Consider the following 12,514-nt stretch of genomic DNA (forward strand, 5'->3'; position numbering starts at 1 on the left):
GTGTGACTGTGTGGTGCAGCAGGTTGTGTCGCTTTTCATGGGATAGACATTGAATTGTTAGCAGTGAAATTGAGCACTTTCCAGTACCATTTGGATGAGTTGGTGTGGCTTTTCTGCTCTAGAACTAAACATATAGCTCACCTTAACCTAAATGCAGATAGCTCCTCACAGTTCTAATATCTAATGTAAAGCAGGGATAATTCTCCATGTTTGCCATTTTACATATTGATAGTTTTTGACAAATTTTGGCTCATGTAGTGCACATTGATGAAAATAGAATTATAAATGACATTAATTAAAACAAATTGTGTGTGTGTTTAGAGTTGTGTGTCTCGTCCTGTCTATCCAGAGCCTGCTGGCCTGTGACCTTAACGAGCTTCACCTGTCTCCCCAGATCATGCTTACACAGACTACACACACACACACACATAGACACACACACACACCATTACACCCTTATACCCTTAACTTGTGTTGTCACTTTGTGGGAAGATTAGTTGGAACAAGTTTGATTCTGAGTGTCTTCTACTTTAACTTCTCTTTAGACCCCCTTGGACTCTAAATCAGGCGGACGTCCCAGCATGCCACGGTGCCGGAATCCTGTCGCCACAACGGCAGATGAGCAGCCACACATAGGGAACTACCGGCTGCTGAAGACCATCGGCAAGGGCAACTTTGCTAAAGTTAAACTGGCCAGACATGTCCTGACGGGAAAAGAGGTAACCAGAGCCTTCATTTGACCTGTGACCACCTCCTTCACCATCTCTCTGTCTCTCTCTCTCTCTCTCTCTCTCTCTCTCTCTCTCTCTCTCTCTCTCTCTCTCTGTCTCTCTCTCCCTCTTTCCCTCTCCCTCTCCCCTTTGGGTTAAAAGCTGACATAGTCAGTTGTAAAGTGTCACATGTCAGTTTCTGGAAGGAAAGAGCAAGGAAGAGTAGGTTACAGTAATCTATATTAGGACTGTCATGGCAAATGAAATGTGGCAATTTTTATTGATAATGCATGTTTTACATTCTCGTAATAGTCACTTTGACAGTAAGAAACTATTACATGTGGACATTAATTTGCTTGTAGCTTTATATACATGAGAACATTTATTCCAATTATTGTAGCATAACTTAACATTTTTTTTATCTAGTTAAAAGTACATCTCTAGCTGCTTCATCACCAGCACACCTGATATTATTTAATAAACCAATGGTTAATCAAACCAGATGAACACACTCACAGATAGAAACTAATTTGCTCAGTTCTTTGCCTGTTTCTTAACCCTGTTTAATAGCTGTTTTTTTTAACTATGCTAGACTTTTTAAGGTTAATGTTTTTTTTCAGTTTCTAATATACCTGATAATGATCAGTCTAGTCTTTATTAGTATAATATACTTGTAGTAAGAATGACAACTTTTATTTGTCTTTGTCTCCTGTTTTTTATTCAGGTGGCTGTGAAAATCATAGACAAAACACAGCTTAACTCATCTAGTCTTCAAAAAGTGAGTCTGCAAATTCTTTCCCTCTCTCTTTCTCTATCTATATCTCTTGAGAGTATGCTTAAAGGGGCTAATTACAGGAAGAGGGGCAGAATGGTTTCCTTTACTGAGGGGTGGGCGAGTCCTCCAGCTCATACAGTACACACATCACTCCCCACAGTTATGTCTTTCAGAAGACATTTCAGAAGCTGCAGGATTTTATTTATTTTTGTGGGGTGGGACGGTGGCGCAGCAAGTAGTGTCGCAGTCACACAGCTCCAGGGACCTGGAGGTTGTGGGTTAAAGTCCTGCTCTGGGTGACTGTGAGGAGCTTAATGTGTTCACCCCGTGTCTGCGTGGGTTTCCTCTGGGTGCTCCCACGGTCAAAAAACACACGTTGGTAGGTAGATTAGTGACTCAAAATTGTCCCTAGGTGTGAATGTGTGTGTGAGTATTTGTCACCCTGTGAAGGACTGGCACCACCACCAGGGTGTGTTCCTGCCTTGTACCCAATAATTCCGGGTAGGCTTCGGACCCCCCCGACCCTGAACTGGAAAAGCGATTACAGATAGTTCATTCATTCATTCATTATCAGTAATCCTTATCCAGTTCAGGGTCGCGGTGGGTCCAGAGCCTACCTGGAATCATTGGGCGCAAGGCGGGAATACACCCTGGAGGGGGCGCCAGTCCTTCACAGGGCAACACAGACACATTCACACACACACATTCACTCACACACTCACACCTACAGACACTTTTGAGTCGCCAATTGACTTACCAACCGGAGGAAACCCACGCGGACACAGGGAGAACACACCAACTTCTCACAGACAGTCACCCGGAGCAGGACTCAAACCCACAACCTCCCTGAAACTGTGTGACTGCGACACTACCTTCTGCGCCACCGTGCCGCCCAGGTTACAGATGGTGAATGTGAATATTTTTTGATCATGAAATTTGGCCCTTTTTTAATTAATTTATTTTATTTTAAATATATAATTTAGACTATATATACCAATGACAATATTTACTTTGCTGCATAAGGGAACATAAGGGAACACAATGGAGTAAAAAACAAATTCCCGAAAGGGTCTCTTATCCGGAATAAGTAGAAATTTATATTGTGTGCTGCAGAGGAAGTGCCAAAAATTACATTCATTAACTCAGTTTGTATGTAATTTTGTTTTGTTATTTAAGTGTTGGGAATCTTCTAAAGCTATATGCTTTTTCTTCTCTTTGCCCTCAGCTCTTCCGAGAAGTTCGAATCATGAAGCTTTTAAATCATCCAAACATAGGTGAGAGAATGAGTTCTATATCGTTGTGCAGAGTGATTTTTGAAAACCACTATTAGTTGTACGTGATATTCACTTTCTGTCGGGACTGCGAATTTGTTGGAAATCCTCAGTGAGAATAGTGTGTATGTGTAGCCCCAGTGGCCTTGATGGCAGCAGTAGCTCATTAGTGTCTAGCTTGCTCTCATCAATATGAAAGATGAAAGCTGAGATATGAAAGGAAAGCCCTGGATGCTTTGAGAATGCTGCATAAGAGAGAGCGAGAGGAGGATTCGGCCCCATTTCAACCAGTTTAAAACTGTACATTGAGGATTTGAATATGGGCAGGTTTTTACAATGCTTTTCCTGCAGCATGCCCCATTGTCCACTTTACTGACAACGTTCAAATGATAGAGGGCTGAAGATCAATACAGTTATTACCATTCAGTGTAGTTTAGGTTCTATTGATGGATTTGTCAGAGACTGTTTTGATTGCAGTTAGTGGAATAACACCCATTTTGTTCTGATTGTGTGAAAGAATCCAGTCAGATATTACAACGTAAGCAGCACAGCAACTTGTAATTATTTCAGTCACATGGTGTATCTCTGAAATTAATTATTTTCCATGTTATTAGCACTTACAGATCTCCATCAGAATAAATAACTCTGTTTGCATTATCGCTCATGTAACTTAATGAATTCATTTTTGTGGAAAGTATCAATAAAGATGAGTGAATCTAGCTTCTTTTTATTCACGATATGTACTCTTTGTGGCTCACATCTGCTCATCCAGCATTTCTTGTGCACTTTTCTGGGCATGTTTTACACTTGATGCTGGAACATTGCTGTGAATATATTGTATTCAGCCATGAGGGTAGTAGTAAAGTCTAACGATGGTAAGTTATGGATCACAAAGACCACTCTAACCCATCCTAGAGGTTTATGTGGTGACATCAGACTCATGGGCAGCAGCTCCAGAGCTTCCCATTTGGTTTATGGTTTTCTATGGAAATTATGCAAACTGCGTTAGTAATCCTTCTGTTCTACAGTAATAGTGCACAGTGTCTGGATATACAGTTGGTAATATTGAAGCTACAGTCTGTGCTTCATTTTTGAACCCATTACTGATGACTATATAATGTTTTTGAGTGTGAAAATGCTACAACCTTCAGTTACAATAGGATCCAATCTCTCTCTCTCTCTCTCTCTCTCTCTCTCTCTAGTGAAGTTATTTGAAGTGATTGAGACAGAGAAGACACTGTATTTGGTTATGGAGTATGCCAGTGGCGGTAAGGAGACCTTTTAAAGCCTGTTGTCAGTAGCAGTCTTACTTGTCAATTTACTTTGAACAGTGCCTTTAAATATTTCAATATTTCAAGTATCTCATTCTCTTTTTTTTTCAATCTTGCCCACTCCCACTCCACTCTAACTTTTTTAATCTGCCCCTCATATGCATGTAGGGGAGGTTTTTGATTACCTCGTCGCTCATGGGAGGATGAAAGAAAAGGAAGCACGTGCCAAATTCAGACAGGTAAAGTGTGTTTTGTCTGCTTAAGTGCCTATGTGTGTATCTGAGAGAGACAGAGCTCATTAAACTCATAAGCTCAGCTGTGTTCGTATTTAATGGTGACAGTTTAATTACAGACTGAGCATCTAATTTAGAGTGGGACAGTTCCCATGTGCACTTAACCCTACTGTGTAATTCTTTCATTCACTCATTTTACTTACAGCTTCAGCCTGCTGGTTTTCATTTTGTTTTCTTGATCTCTTCCCCATTTTCTCCTTTTTATTTTCCCCCTCTCTTTTTATTTCTCTGTCCTTCTCTTTGGCTCTCCCTTGCTCTTCCTTAATCTCTTTGTCTGCCTGTCCCTCTGCCTATGTATCAATCTATCTATGTGTCTGTTGATCAAACTGTATGCTGGTCTACCTCTCCTTGTCTGTGGTCTATGCATCTAATTCTATTTTTGTCTGAATATTTTTATTTTTTTGTAGATTGTTTCTGCGGTGCAGTACTGCCACCAGAAGTGCATTGTACACAGGGACCTGAAGGTAAATGATGGATCAGCCTCTACTTTGAGAGTGAGAGAAAGAGAGAGTGAGCATGAACGTGCGTGTGACCTTTTGTGGGGCTTGGTTAACATGCAGAGGCACTTATGCAAGAGAATGAGAGCAGGATTGTCTCTGTGAATTTTTATCTCCATTTGTTCTGTAATGGCCCTTACATCCCTTTCATCTTAAAACACATCCGAGTTGGCATGAATTAATCAAGAATGAAGATCCCCTGATAAATTCTAAAAATAAATTGCACACATTTACGTACATGCGCACACTGCCTGTTTAATTATACTGTTTGATTTCACCAATATTCTTCCCTCTTTTTCACTCTCTTTGTTTACTGTTTAAAAACAGTCCATCATTATCAATTTTACAGTCATTTGATCACCCAATCCCCTCCCTGTTCCAGTGACTATGCCACACCTATTCTTAACTTTCACTGTGTAGGTCCATAGCCCTGTCACTCTGACCTCTTGAGCTTTGGAGTTAATTGCAATATCCAACACTTCAAACACTTCTTGAAAATAATCTATAAGCTAATCTGATGACAGTAAATAATCAAATATTAACAAAAATTCTTTGGATTTGTAATAGACTGGATATGTTCTTTATAAATAATAACAGTGTGTTGGTCACGACAGCTTTGTTGTCTTGAATTGTAGACTGCAAACATTTTTTCATACAGTTAAAAGTTGCCAACTGCCAGAGTCACTGTAATTAACATTATGAAGTAGCATAGAAGGAAAAACACTTCACTGGTGATTAATCTCTTCTCTTTTGTCTCTTCCTTGATAGTTTTGTCCTCCGTCCTTAATATGTCTTAATGTTATAGCAATACTGTAAATATAGAGCACTGCTTTTAATTAGTGAAGATCAATAAGAAAACATATAAAAACAAAACAGCATTTTAAAATAAGTCAGAAAATAATTAATGTTAGGTTTATATTAGTGAAAGATGTTGTAAAGTTTTACTATATATTGTCTGTACTTGCAGCGCTCTGACAGAAAATATACAGAATATTTTAAAAAGAGAAGCTCCTTTACATCTTTTATACACTTTTTTTAGTTAATCAAATGTTGTACAATGCAAATCTTAATATAATCACATGCACAGATTTATTTAGCTACTTGATGTTATCATTTGACCTATTTTGCTTTATTACTGTGTTGCAAGCAATTCTGTGCTAGATTTGAGCTAGATTAGTAACAGTATGATTTTTGGCTCACATATCCAATCCTGTACTTTCTGCTCATGTTGGTCCCAATCCTAAATTTTCTGCACACCCATTTAAGCTGCGCAGTACTGCAATTATGAGGTTGCAAACGGCGGCTTATGGAATTGTGAAGTGACTAGTGTAACAATGAAAAGAAGTACTATTGATTATTGGATTATTACTAAAAATTAATGTGTTAACAATTCCCGTCAGCACAGCCATCAGTTTTTGACAGACCTGGGCATTCAGCTCTCCCATCTGGGGCTGCCCTGTGACATCGAATTAGCAGCAGTGCAAAAAGTGTGTTCACACCAAGGCCTTGATTTCTAGAATACTGAAGCTTTAAAACATTGTTAATTCGGTCCCTGAAAATATAATTGTTTTCCATGCAAGATAAATGCACATGAGAGCAGAAGTATGTGGAGGCTTGTGAATGGCGAATAGGTAGAACACTGCATCTGGAATTTTTTGCTCATTAAGTGCTAAATGGGCTAGGTCTCATTGTCTGTGTGAATTCATACTGAAAGCCCACAATCTGTAGTAACTAAGACTCTCACCAAAAGGCTAGGTTTGCTGAGGAGCATGTACTTGTGGACAGGAGAGAACTTCATGTTTAGTTGAAGTTGTGAACCTGAACACCAAAATTGGAAAGGACCTAATCTGTAGTGTATGATTAGGAGGCATCATGGTTGGGGGATGTTTTCTTCAGCATTGTTTGAACCTGTTACACACAAGTTATACTTTACATTTTGAAGATGCTCTATAATGAATGGGTCAGCGGAAATTATCTAAAGCGATGTGGTAAGAAATATTTCTACATTAATGTCAGTGGGCACACAAATTTAGAGAGAGAGAGAGAGGAATTAAACTATTACTTCAATTTGTCTAAGAGTGTTCTTTTAGGCGTGTGTGAGTAAGGGAGAAGAAAGTGTTTTGTGTGTGTGTGTGTGTGTGTGTGAGAGAGAGAGAGAGAGATAGGAGCGTGTGTAATGTTGTGAAAGTTGGTCTATGTTAGCCGTATAATATTTAACTGCCAGCCAAGCCCAGTTAGCACCCTGCATCTGTTGCTAGGCAACGCAGCCTTTCCGCTTGGCTAACGTTGGTGGATAAACATGAGTGGCAGCACTGAGGGTGCTTGTGCATTTCAACACCACCACACAGGCACATGCTCTTACAAACTCATGTCCTCGTGTGTGAGAGGCCTCATCAGGAGAGCTTTGAAAAAGCGCAGAAGTTTGGGAGAAAAACTTAGACAAGACGCTGAGAGATGGATTATAAAAAGGTTTCTAATCTATGAAGGCATTTTAGTTTCTCATATATTTGCTTACTCTTGTTTAGTTAGGACTGCTTTTATATTCTGCCCTCAAGCCCTCATCTCTAACATTCAGCTCTGCCTGTTTGCATTGATGTTGTAAGGAGTGTTTAAGCCTGAGTCACTTTGAATGAGGCACGGTACAGTATAGGGATTCAGAACTGAGACGATTCCTAATCTTAAAGGCAAAGAAACATAAGCAGCCTGTTTATTTCTAAGGGAAAATAGGGGGTCAAACAATGTCATGCAAAATTAATTATAATATTTTTGTCACAGAACTCCTCACAAACATTATAAGAAATCTGAAAAAAAATTATATACGGCCTTTGTTTTTTTGTTGTTGTTGTTCTCGTCCTCTCTCTCTCTCTCTCTCTCTCTCTCTCTCTCTCTCTCTCTCACTTACCCAAAAAATATCAAATCCCTTTCATTGTGTAAAAGTGGAAAGACAGCCCCTTAACTGAATGTGAGAGAAGATGTATTAATGGTGTATGTAAAAGCAATTTCTTTAAGCACATGACAGTGTCAGCTGGTAAGACTGATTCAGGGGACAATGTGTAAATCAGGTGTTTTCCTCTCTGTCCTCCTCCTTTCTTTTCTCCATCACCTGCTCTTTAGGCTGAGAACCTTCTGCTAGATGCAGATATGAACATTAAGATCGCAGACTTTGGCTTCAGCAATGAGTTCACTGTGGGGAATAAGCTGGACACTTTCTGTGGCAGCCCCCCATATGCTGCCCCTGAACTCTTCCAAGGCAAGAAGTATGATGGACCTGAGGTGGATGTCTGGAGCCTTGGGGTCATCCTCTACACGTTGGTCAGTGGCTCACTGCCCTTCGATGGACAGAACCTAAAAGTAAGAGGAGAATGGGCGATAGTCTTTTTGTCATATTTCAATGTTGCATTTTTGTCAAAAAATAAATAAGTAAATAAAAGTATAACGGAACAAAACAAAAAAATCATCTACACTGCCAAACCAAATGCTAATAAATTTAACAAAAATAGAAATGCAGTAATACAAGAAATTTTATTTGGGAAATGCAGATTAGAAAATATTTGTAATTGTACAATTTACAACAAAATGTCTGTGACATTTAAACCTATCTGTGGTATTGAAAACACACACACAAACTCGCAAGGGTACATTAGCTGTGGATGTTGAGGGAGGAGACAGCGCTGTTTCTTCACTTCCCATGTCTGGAAGGAAAACTGGGGGGACTGTCTCGTCCCTCTCCCTCTCTTGAACAAGTGATTTTCCCGTCCCAAGTTCTCTAACCAATAGGACATGCACTCGTCAACAAAGAAAGAATTTCGCTGATGTTTCTCCATGGTTCTCTTTCTCTCTTATAGGAGCTCAGAGAGCGTGTACTGAGGGGAAAGTACAGGATTCCCTTCTACATGTCTACAGACTGTGAGAACCTACTGAAAAAATTCCTCATCCTCAACCCAACCAAAAGAGGCAGTTTGGAGGTGCACATATTTTTTTAAAGTGTTTTTAAATGAATGTATTAAAATGAAAATAGCAGCTTAATTTGCTTTAAAACTGACAATTGTATTAAATTGACGGAAAAACCTGAGCTCGCTAAGTAGATTCTTAAACGCAACCGTGACGTCACTGGTGGACAATTTTGGGATCTTTGGGCCATTTGTACACAGATTCCCACTGTACATTGAATTATTGCAGCCAAAAACAACTCACCTTTTAGTCATTTTGCATTAAATTAAGTGCAACTTCTAGAGTTGTTGTCCACCATCTACGTCACATGCAAGACGCCTATTAGAGTTTCCGAACACCGTTGCGGGGGATGACGACCAACGGTTATTCCTTGAACTTAGTAAGAAATAACATGCTTTATTACTATCAATAAACACAAGTTAGGAACTCATATTCCATATTCCATACTCATATTATTTGTTTGTTTGACACTTTCATATAGCTGGTGCTTAGCCTTTAAGGTACGCAGATTTAAAATTTTTAGATTGGTGCATGGCACTGGACAGCTAAATTCCCTTGGAGGGAATTATTTCGCCTAACAGATGCCCCTTTAGCTAAATTTGCCCTGAGTAATGGGGAAAAAGGAGGGCCATCCTATCCACCCAACGAGAGTAAAGAAGAAATAAAGCCAGCTTATATCTCTTGCACTCCTAGCCTTGGATGGCTAAGGTATCGCCAGGATCAATCTTGTGTTCATTGTGCCACTCAGAAGCTGCAGTGAAGATACTGACCTGGTTTAATCAATAAGGCAGTATGTAGCAGTAAATTAATTGTTTATTCAGAAGCCCCTTATGCTTTGTAACCTCAAACAAACCATCCATGTGTGTTATGTAGTTATAAAACATGTTTCTCTCTCTCTGTCTTTCTATCTGTATATCACTCTTGCTCTCAGCAGCAGATTATGAAGGATCGCTGGATGAATGTGGGTCATGAGGAGGAGGAACTGAAGCCCTACATTGAGCCCCAGCCTGACTACAAGGACCCCAAGAGAACAGGTGCGTGTGTCTCTCTGTGTTTGTTTGTTTATTTATTTATTTTAAACATGTGGAAATTAAAAATGAAGCCAAAAGGAAATGATATAAATAATATAAAAAGAGTTTTAAGTGATACGTTTGGTATTGGTGATTATACATGCATTTTAATATTAGAGAAACTGATCAAAGAAAAGTGTCTGCAATATATTTTATTTTATGAATTATTTAACACACTGATATCATGTTGCTAAGAATTTATTATTATTTTTTATTGTATTTTTAATCAGAGTAACACAGCTGAGGGGGACATTTCTTACACATATTTTCTTTTGTTTGTGTCACTCGTAAATAGTTTAATAACATCTAAGTGAATTATATGAACACGCAGCACTGCAAAGACTAAAGAAGTTGTAGGGGGTTGTCAGTAACATTTTGTCTTATTTCTGTTGTTTAGATATTATGCTCCAGATGGGTTATTCTCAAGAGGAGATCCAGGATTCTCTCGTCAACCAAAAATATGACGATGTCATGGCAACATACCTGCTACTTGACTATAGGAACTCTGAGGTGCCACACACATACTCTTCAAGTTTATTCTTGTGACACATAAGCACTAGGAGTGTAATAATTCACTTAGCAGGCGATAAATTTTCATTTGTACTTGACACATGATTTGTATTCCTGTAATATTATGCACCAGACTGAAAAAAGGAGGGCTGTAATCATGTTAACTCTGAACATGCTTACAGGACTAGCTTGGTAGTGTGTGTACACATTGTCTTGTCTCCACAAGGGCACGTTTACAGATTTACATTGGCAAATCTTGATGTTATGATAATCCTGATGTCTACTTTCAGCAATCTGTTTGTCATACGTCTATAATGTATGTGTTGCAGCTTGACGAGGGAGTCAGCATGTTGATTAAACCGCGTCCAGGAAGTGACCTCACAAACAGTAATGCCCCCTCCCCACCTCACAAGGTACAGCGCAGTGTGTCATCTACTCAGAAACCACGTAGAGCTACAGATCAGGGTGAGTGACCTGGCTAGTTAACCACATACGTTTTTTCCCATAGTCCTATTAGTACTCTGCCAGTACTAATTTTCTCTCTCTCTCTCTCTCTCTCTCTCTCTCTCTCTCTCTCTTTCTGTTTCTTTCTCTCTCTGTTTCTCTTTCACTTTAGGTCCATACTCTAAAAGGCCTCAGGGGGAGAACAAGCACACCACTGAGGATTCTGGGAGGAAAGGGTCCAGCAGCTCCACCAAAGTGCCACCTAGCCCCATCACCCCTGGAGACCGCAAAAAGAGCTCCACTCCTTCCACTGTAAGTGTAAATATGTGTGTTACATGAAAAAGTGTTACTATATTTCTTATTTTTACTTCTTTTATTTATTTATTTATTTGTTTGTTTATTAATTCATTCATTCAAAATTCTATCTGTCCTTTACATGAACCCTGAATGATGAATATAACCATGTAAATGGTTCAACATTACATGGTGTATAACTTTTTATCAACTACATGAACCTGATAGGTCTGAGGATGATTTAGAAATAAATAAATAAATAAAAAAATAAAAATAAAAAAAGGCACTGTCAGGGGAGCTATGTCTTTTGCATGCCCCAGTTTGCAACTGTAAAATAATTTATCAGTTTCGCTGTGTTGAATCTCATCTTTCCATGTGCTTTTATATCACTTTTTTTTTCTTTTTGGATATACAGAGTGTATTTTTTATATTTTAAACAAACACAACCACATAATTCACAATTTATATTATTACCAGATTGGTCAAACTGTAGAAAATGCCATTGTTTTGCTACGGCTTTCAAGATTTATAGTTACAAAAAATGTTTTTTCTTCATCTGCAAAGCTACTTTCAGATATGACAATTGTTATGTCAGTAATGATACACTGAAAAGCGAATTGCTGACCCTGTTGTTTGGTGTATGGCCCTCTAGAACAGTATCCTGTCTACGGGCACAAGCCGCAGCAGAAACTCTCCTCTCACTGAGAGGTCTACACTGGGAGTCCAAAACGGCAAAGACAGGTACACGAACACACGACTACCATATAATGTATACAAGAAAATTACTGGGTCTAAACACATGCTCCAGAATTTTTGCATTCTAGTTGCACGAGAGTTGCACGTTGCGCACACACAGACAGGCCAAGGCGTGAGCTATGCACTTAAGTGAGCATTTTTACAAGGTCACATTTTTAACCCCTCGATTGCTGGTGTTATTTTAATCGCATGCTTCTTTAACCCGCACTTATAACTAAACGTCATCTCTGAAGTCAGCTGTTACCTAGTGTTAGTCCTTGATCATGTTTTTAGGATTACAGAACACAGACACACACAGACAAACTTCACATGAGCAATTTCTTGAATCTGTTCCTTAACCCTAACCCAAGCCTGGTATTTCTAAAAACTACAACTATGCTCATCTTTAATCCACACACTTCCTCTAAACCTGTACTTTTACCTTACCCCCTTCCCAATTCTCACTTCACTGGATCATCAGTGGTCCCTCCCAATCATCTGTGTTGCTAAAGCTCAGATATACATGCATAAATGCTCACATGTTCTGTATTGGCTTTTGTGTGATTGGCGTTCAGTGTATAATGATCATGTAATTAATGCTAAAAACCCTAGGTTTAGAATCTTATTGCAGTGTTCACTGCACACTGGAATCAGATGTGAACAGAGGATAGACACAAAGACATATCGTATGCT

The 12,514-nt window shown here is 39.1% G+C and overlaps 1 protein-coding gene across 9 annotated transcripts in view; it reads left to right on the top strand.

Annotated features, from left to right (window-relative positions):
• mark2b (MAP/microtubule affinity-regulating kinase 2b) overlaps window positions 1–12,514 on the top strand; it is a 53,257-nt gene that overhangs the window by 19,922 nt on the left and 20,821 nt on the right. For 6 of the 9 annotated variants that reach the window (XR_010804163.1, XM_066680625.1, XM_066680628.1 and 3 more), the window contains exons 2-14: window positions 546–719; window positions 1,435–1,488; window positions 2,711–2,759; window positions 3,959–4,024; window positions 4,196–4,266; window positions 4,728–4,784; window positions 7,932–8,168; window positions 8,663–8,782; window positions 9,700–9,802; window positions 10,236–10,348; window positions 10,678–10,813; window positions 10,965–11,104; window positions 11,739–11,827. Coding sequence is in view for 8 of the 9 variants with exons in the window: in XM_066680625.1 (XP_066536722.1) it covers window positions 546–719; window positions 1,435–1,488; window positions 2,711–2,759; window positions 3,959–4,024; window positions 4,196–4,266; window positions 4,728–4,784; window positions 7,932–8,168; window positions 8,663–8,782; window positions 9,700–9,802; window positions 10,236–10,348; window positions 10,678–10,813; window positions 10,965–11,104; window positions 11,739–11,827 (1,409 nt within the window). In the remaining variant the exon portion in view is untranslated. The remainder of the gene's footprint in view (window positions 1–545; window positions 720–1,434; window positions 1,489–2,710; window positions 2,760–3,958; window positions 4,025–4,195; window positions 4,267–4,727; window positions 4,785–7,931; window positions 8,169–8,662; window positions 8,783–9,699; window positions 9,803–10,235; window positions 10,349–10,677; window positions 10,814–10,964; window positions 11,105–11,738; window positions 11,828–12,514) is intronic. The other 3 variants (XM_066680626.1, XM_066680632.1, XM_066680631.1) reach the window with 1 other exon arrangement.

This window comes from Hoplias malabaricus, chromosome 9 (genome assembly GCF_029633855.1).
Source record: "Hoplias malabaricus isolate fHopMal1 chromosome 9, fHopMal1.hap1, whole genome shotgun sequence".
Lineage (NCBI taxonomy): Eukaryota > Metazoa > Chordata > Actinopteri > Characiformes > Erythrinidae > Hoplias > Hoplias malabaricus.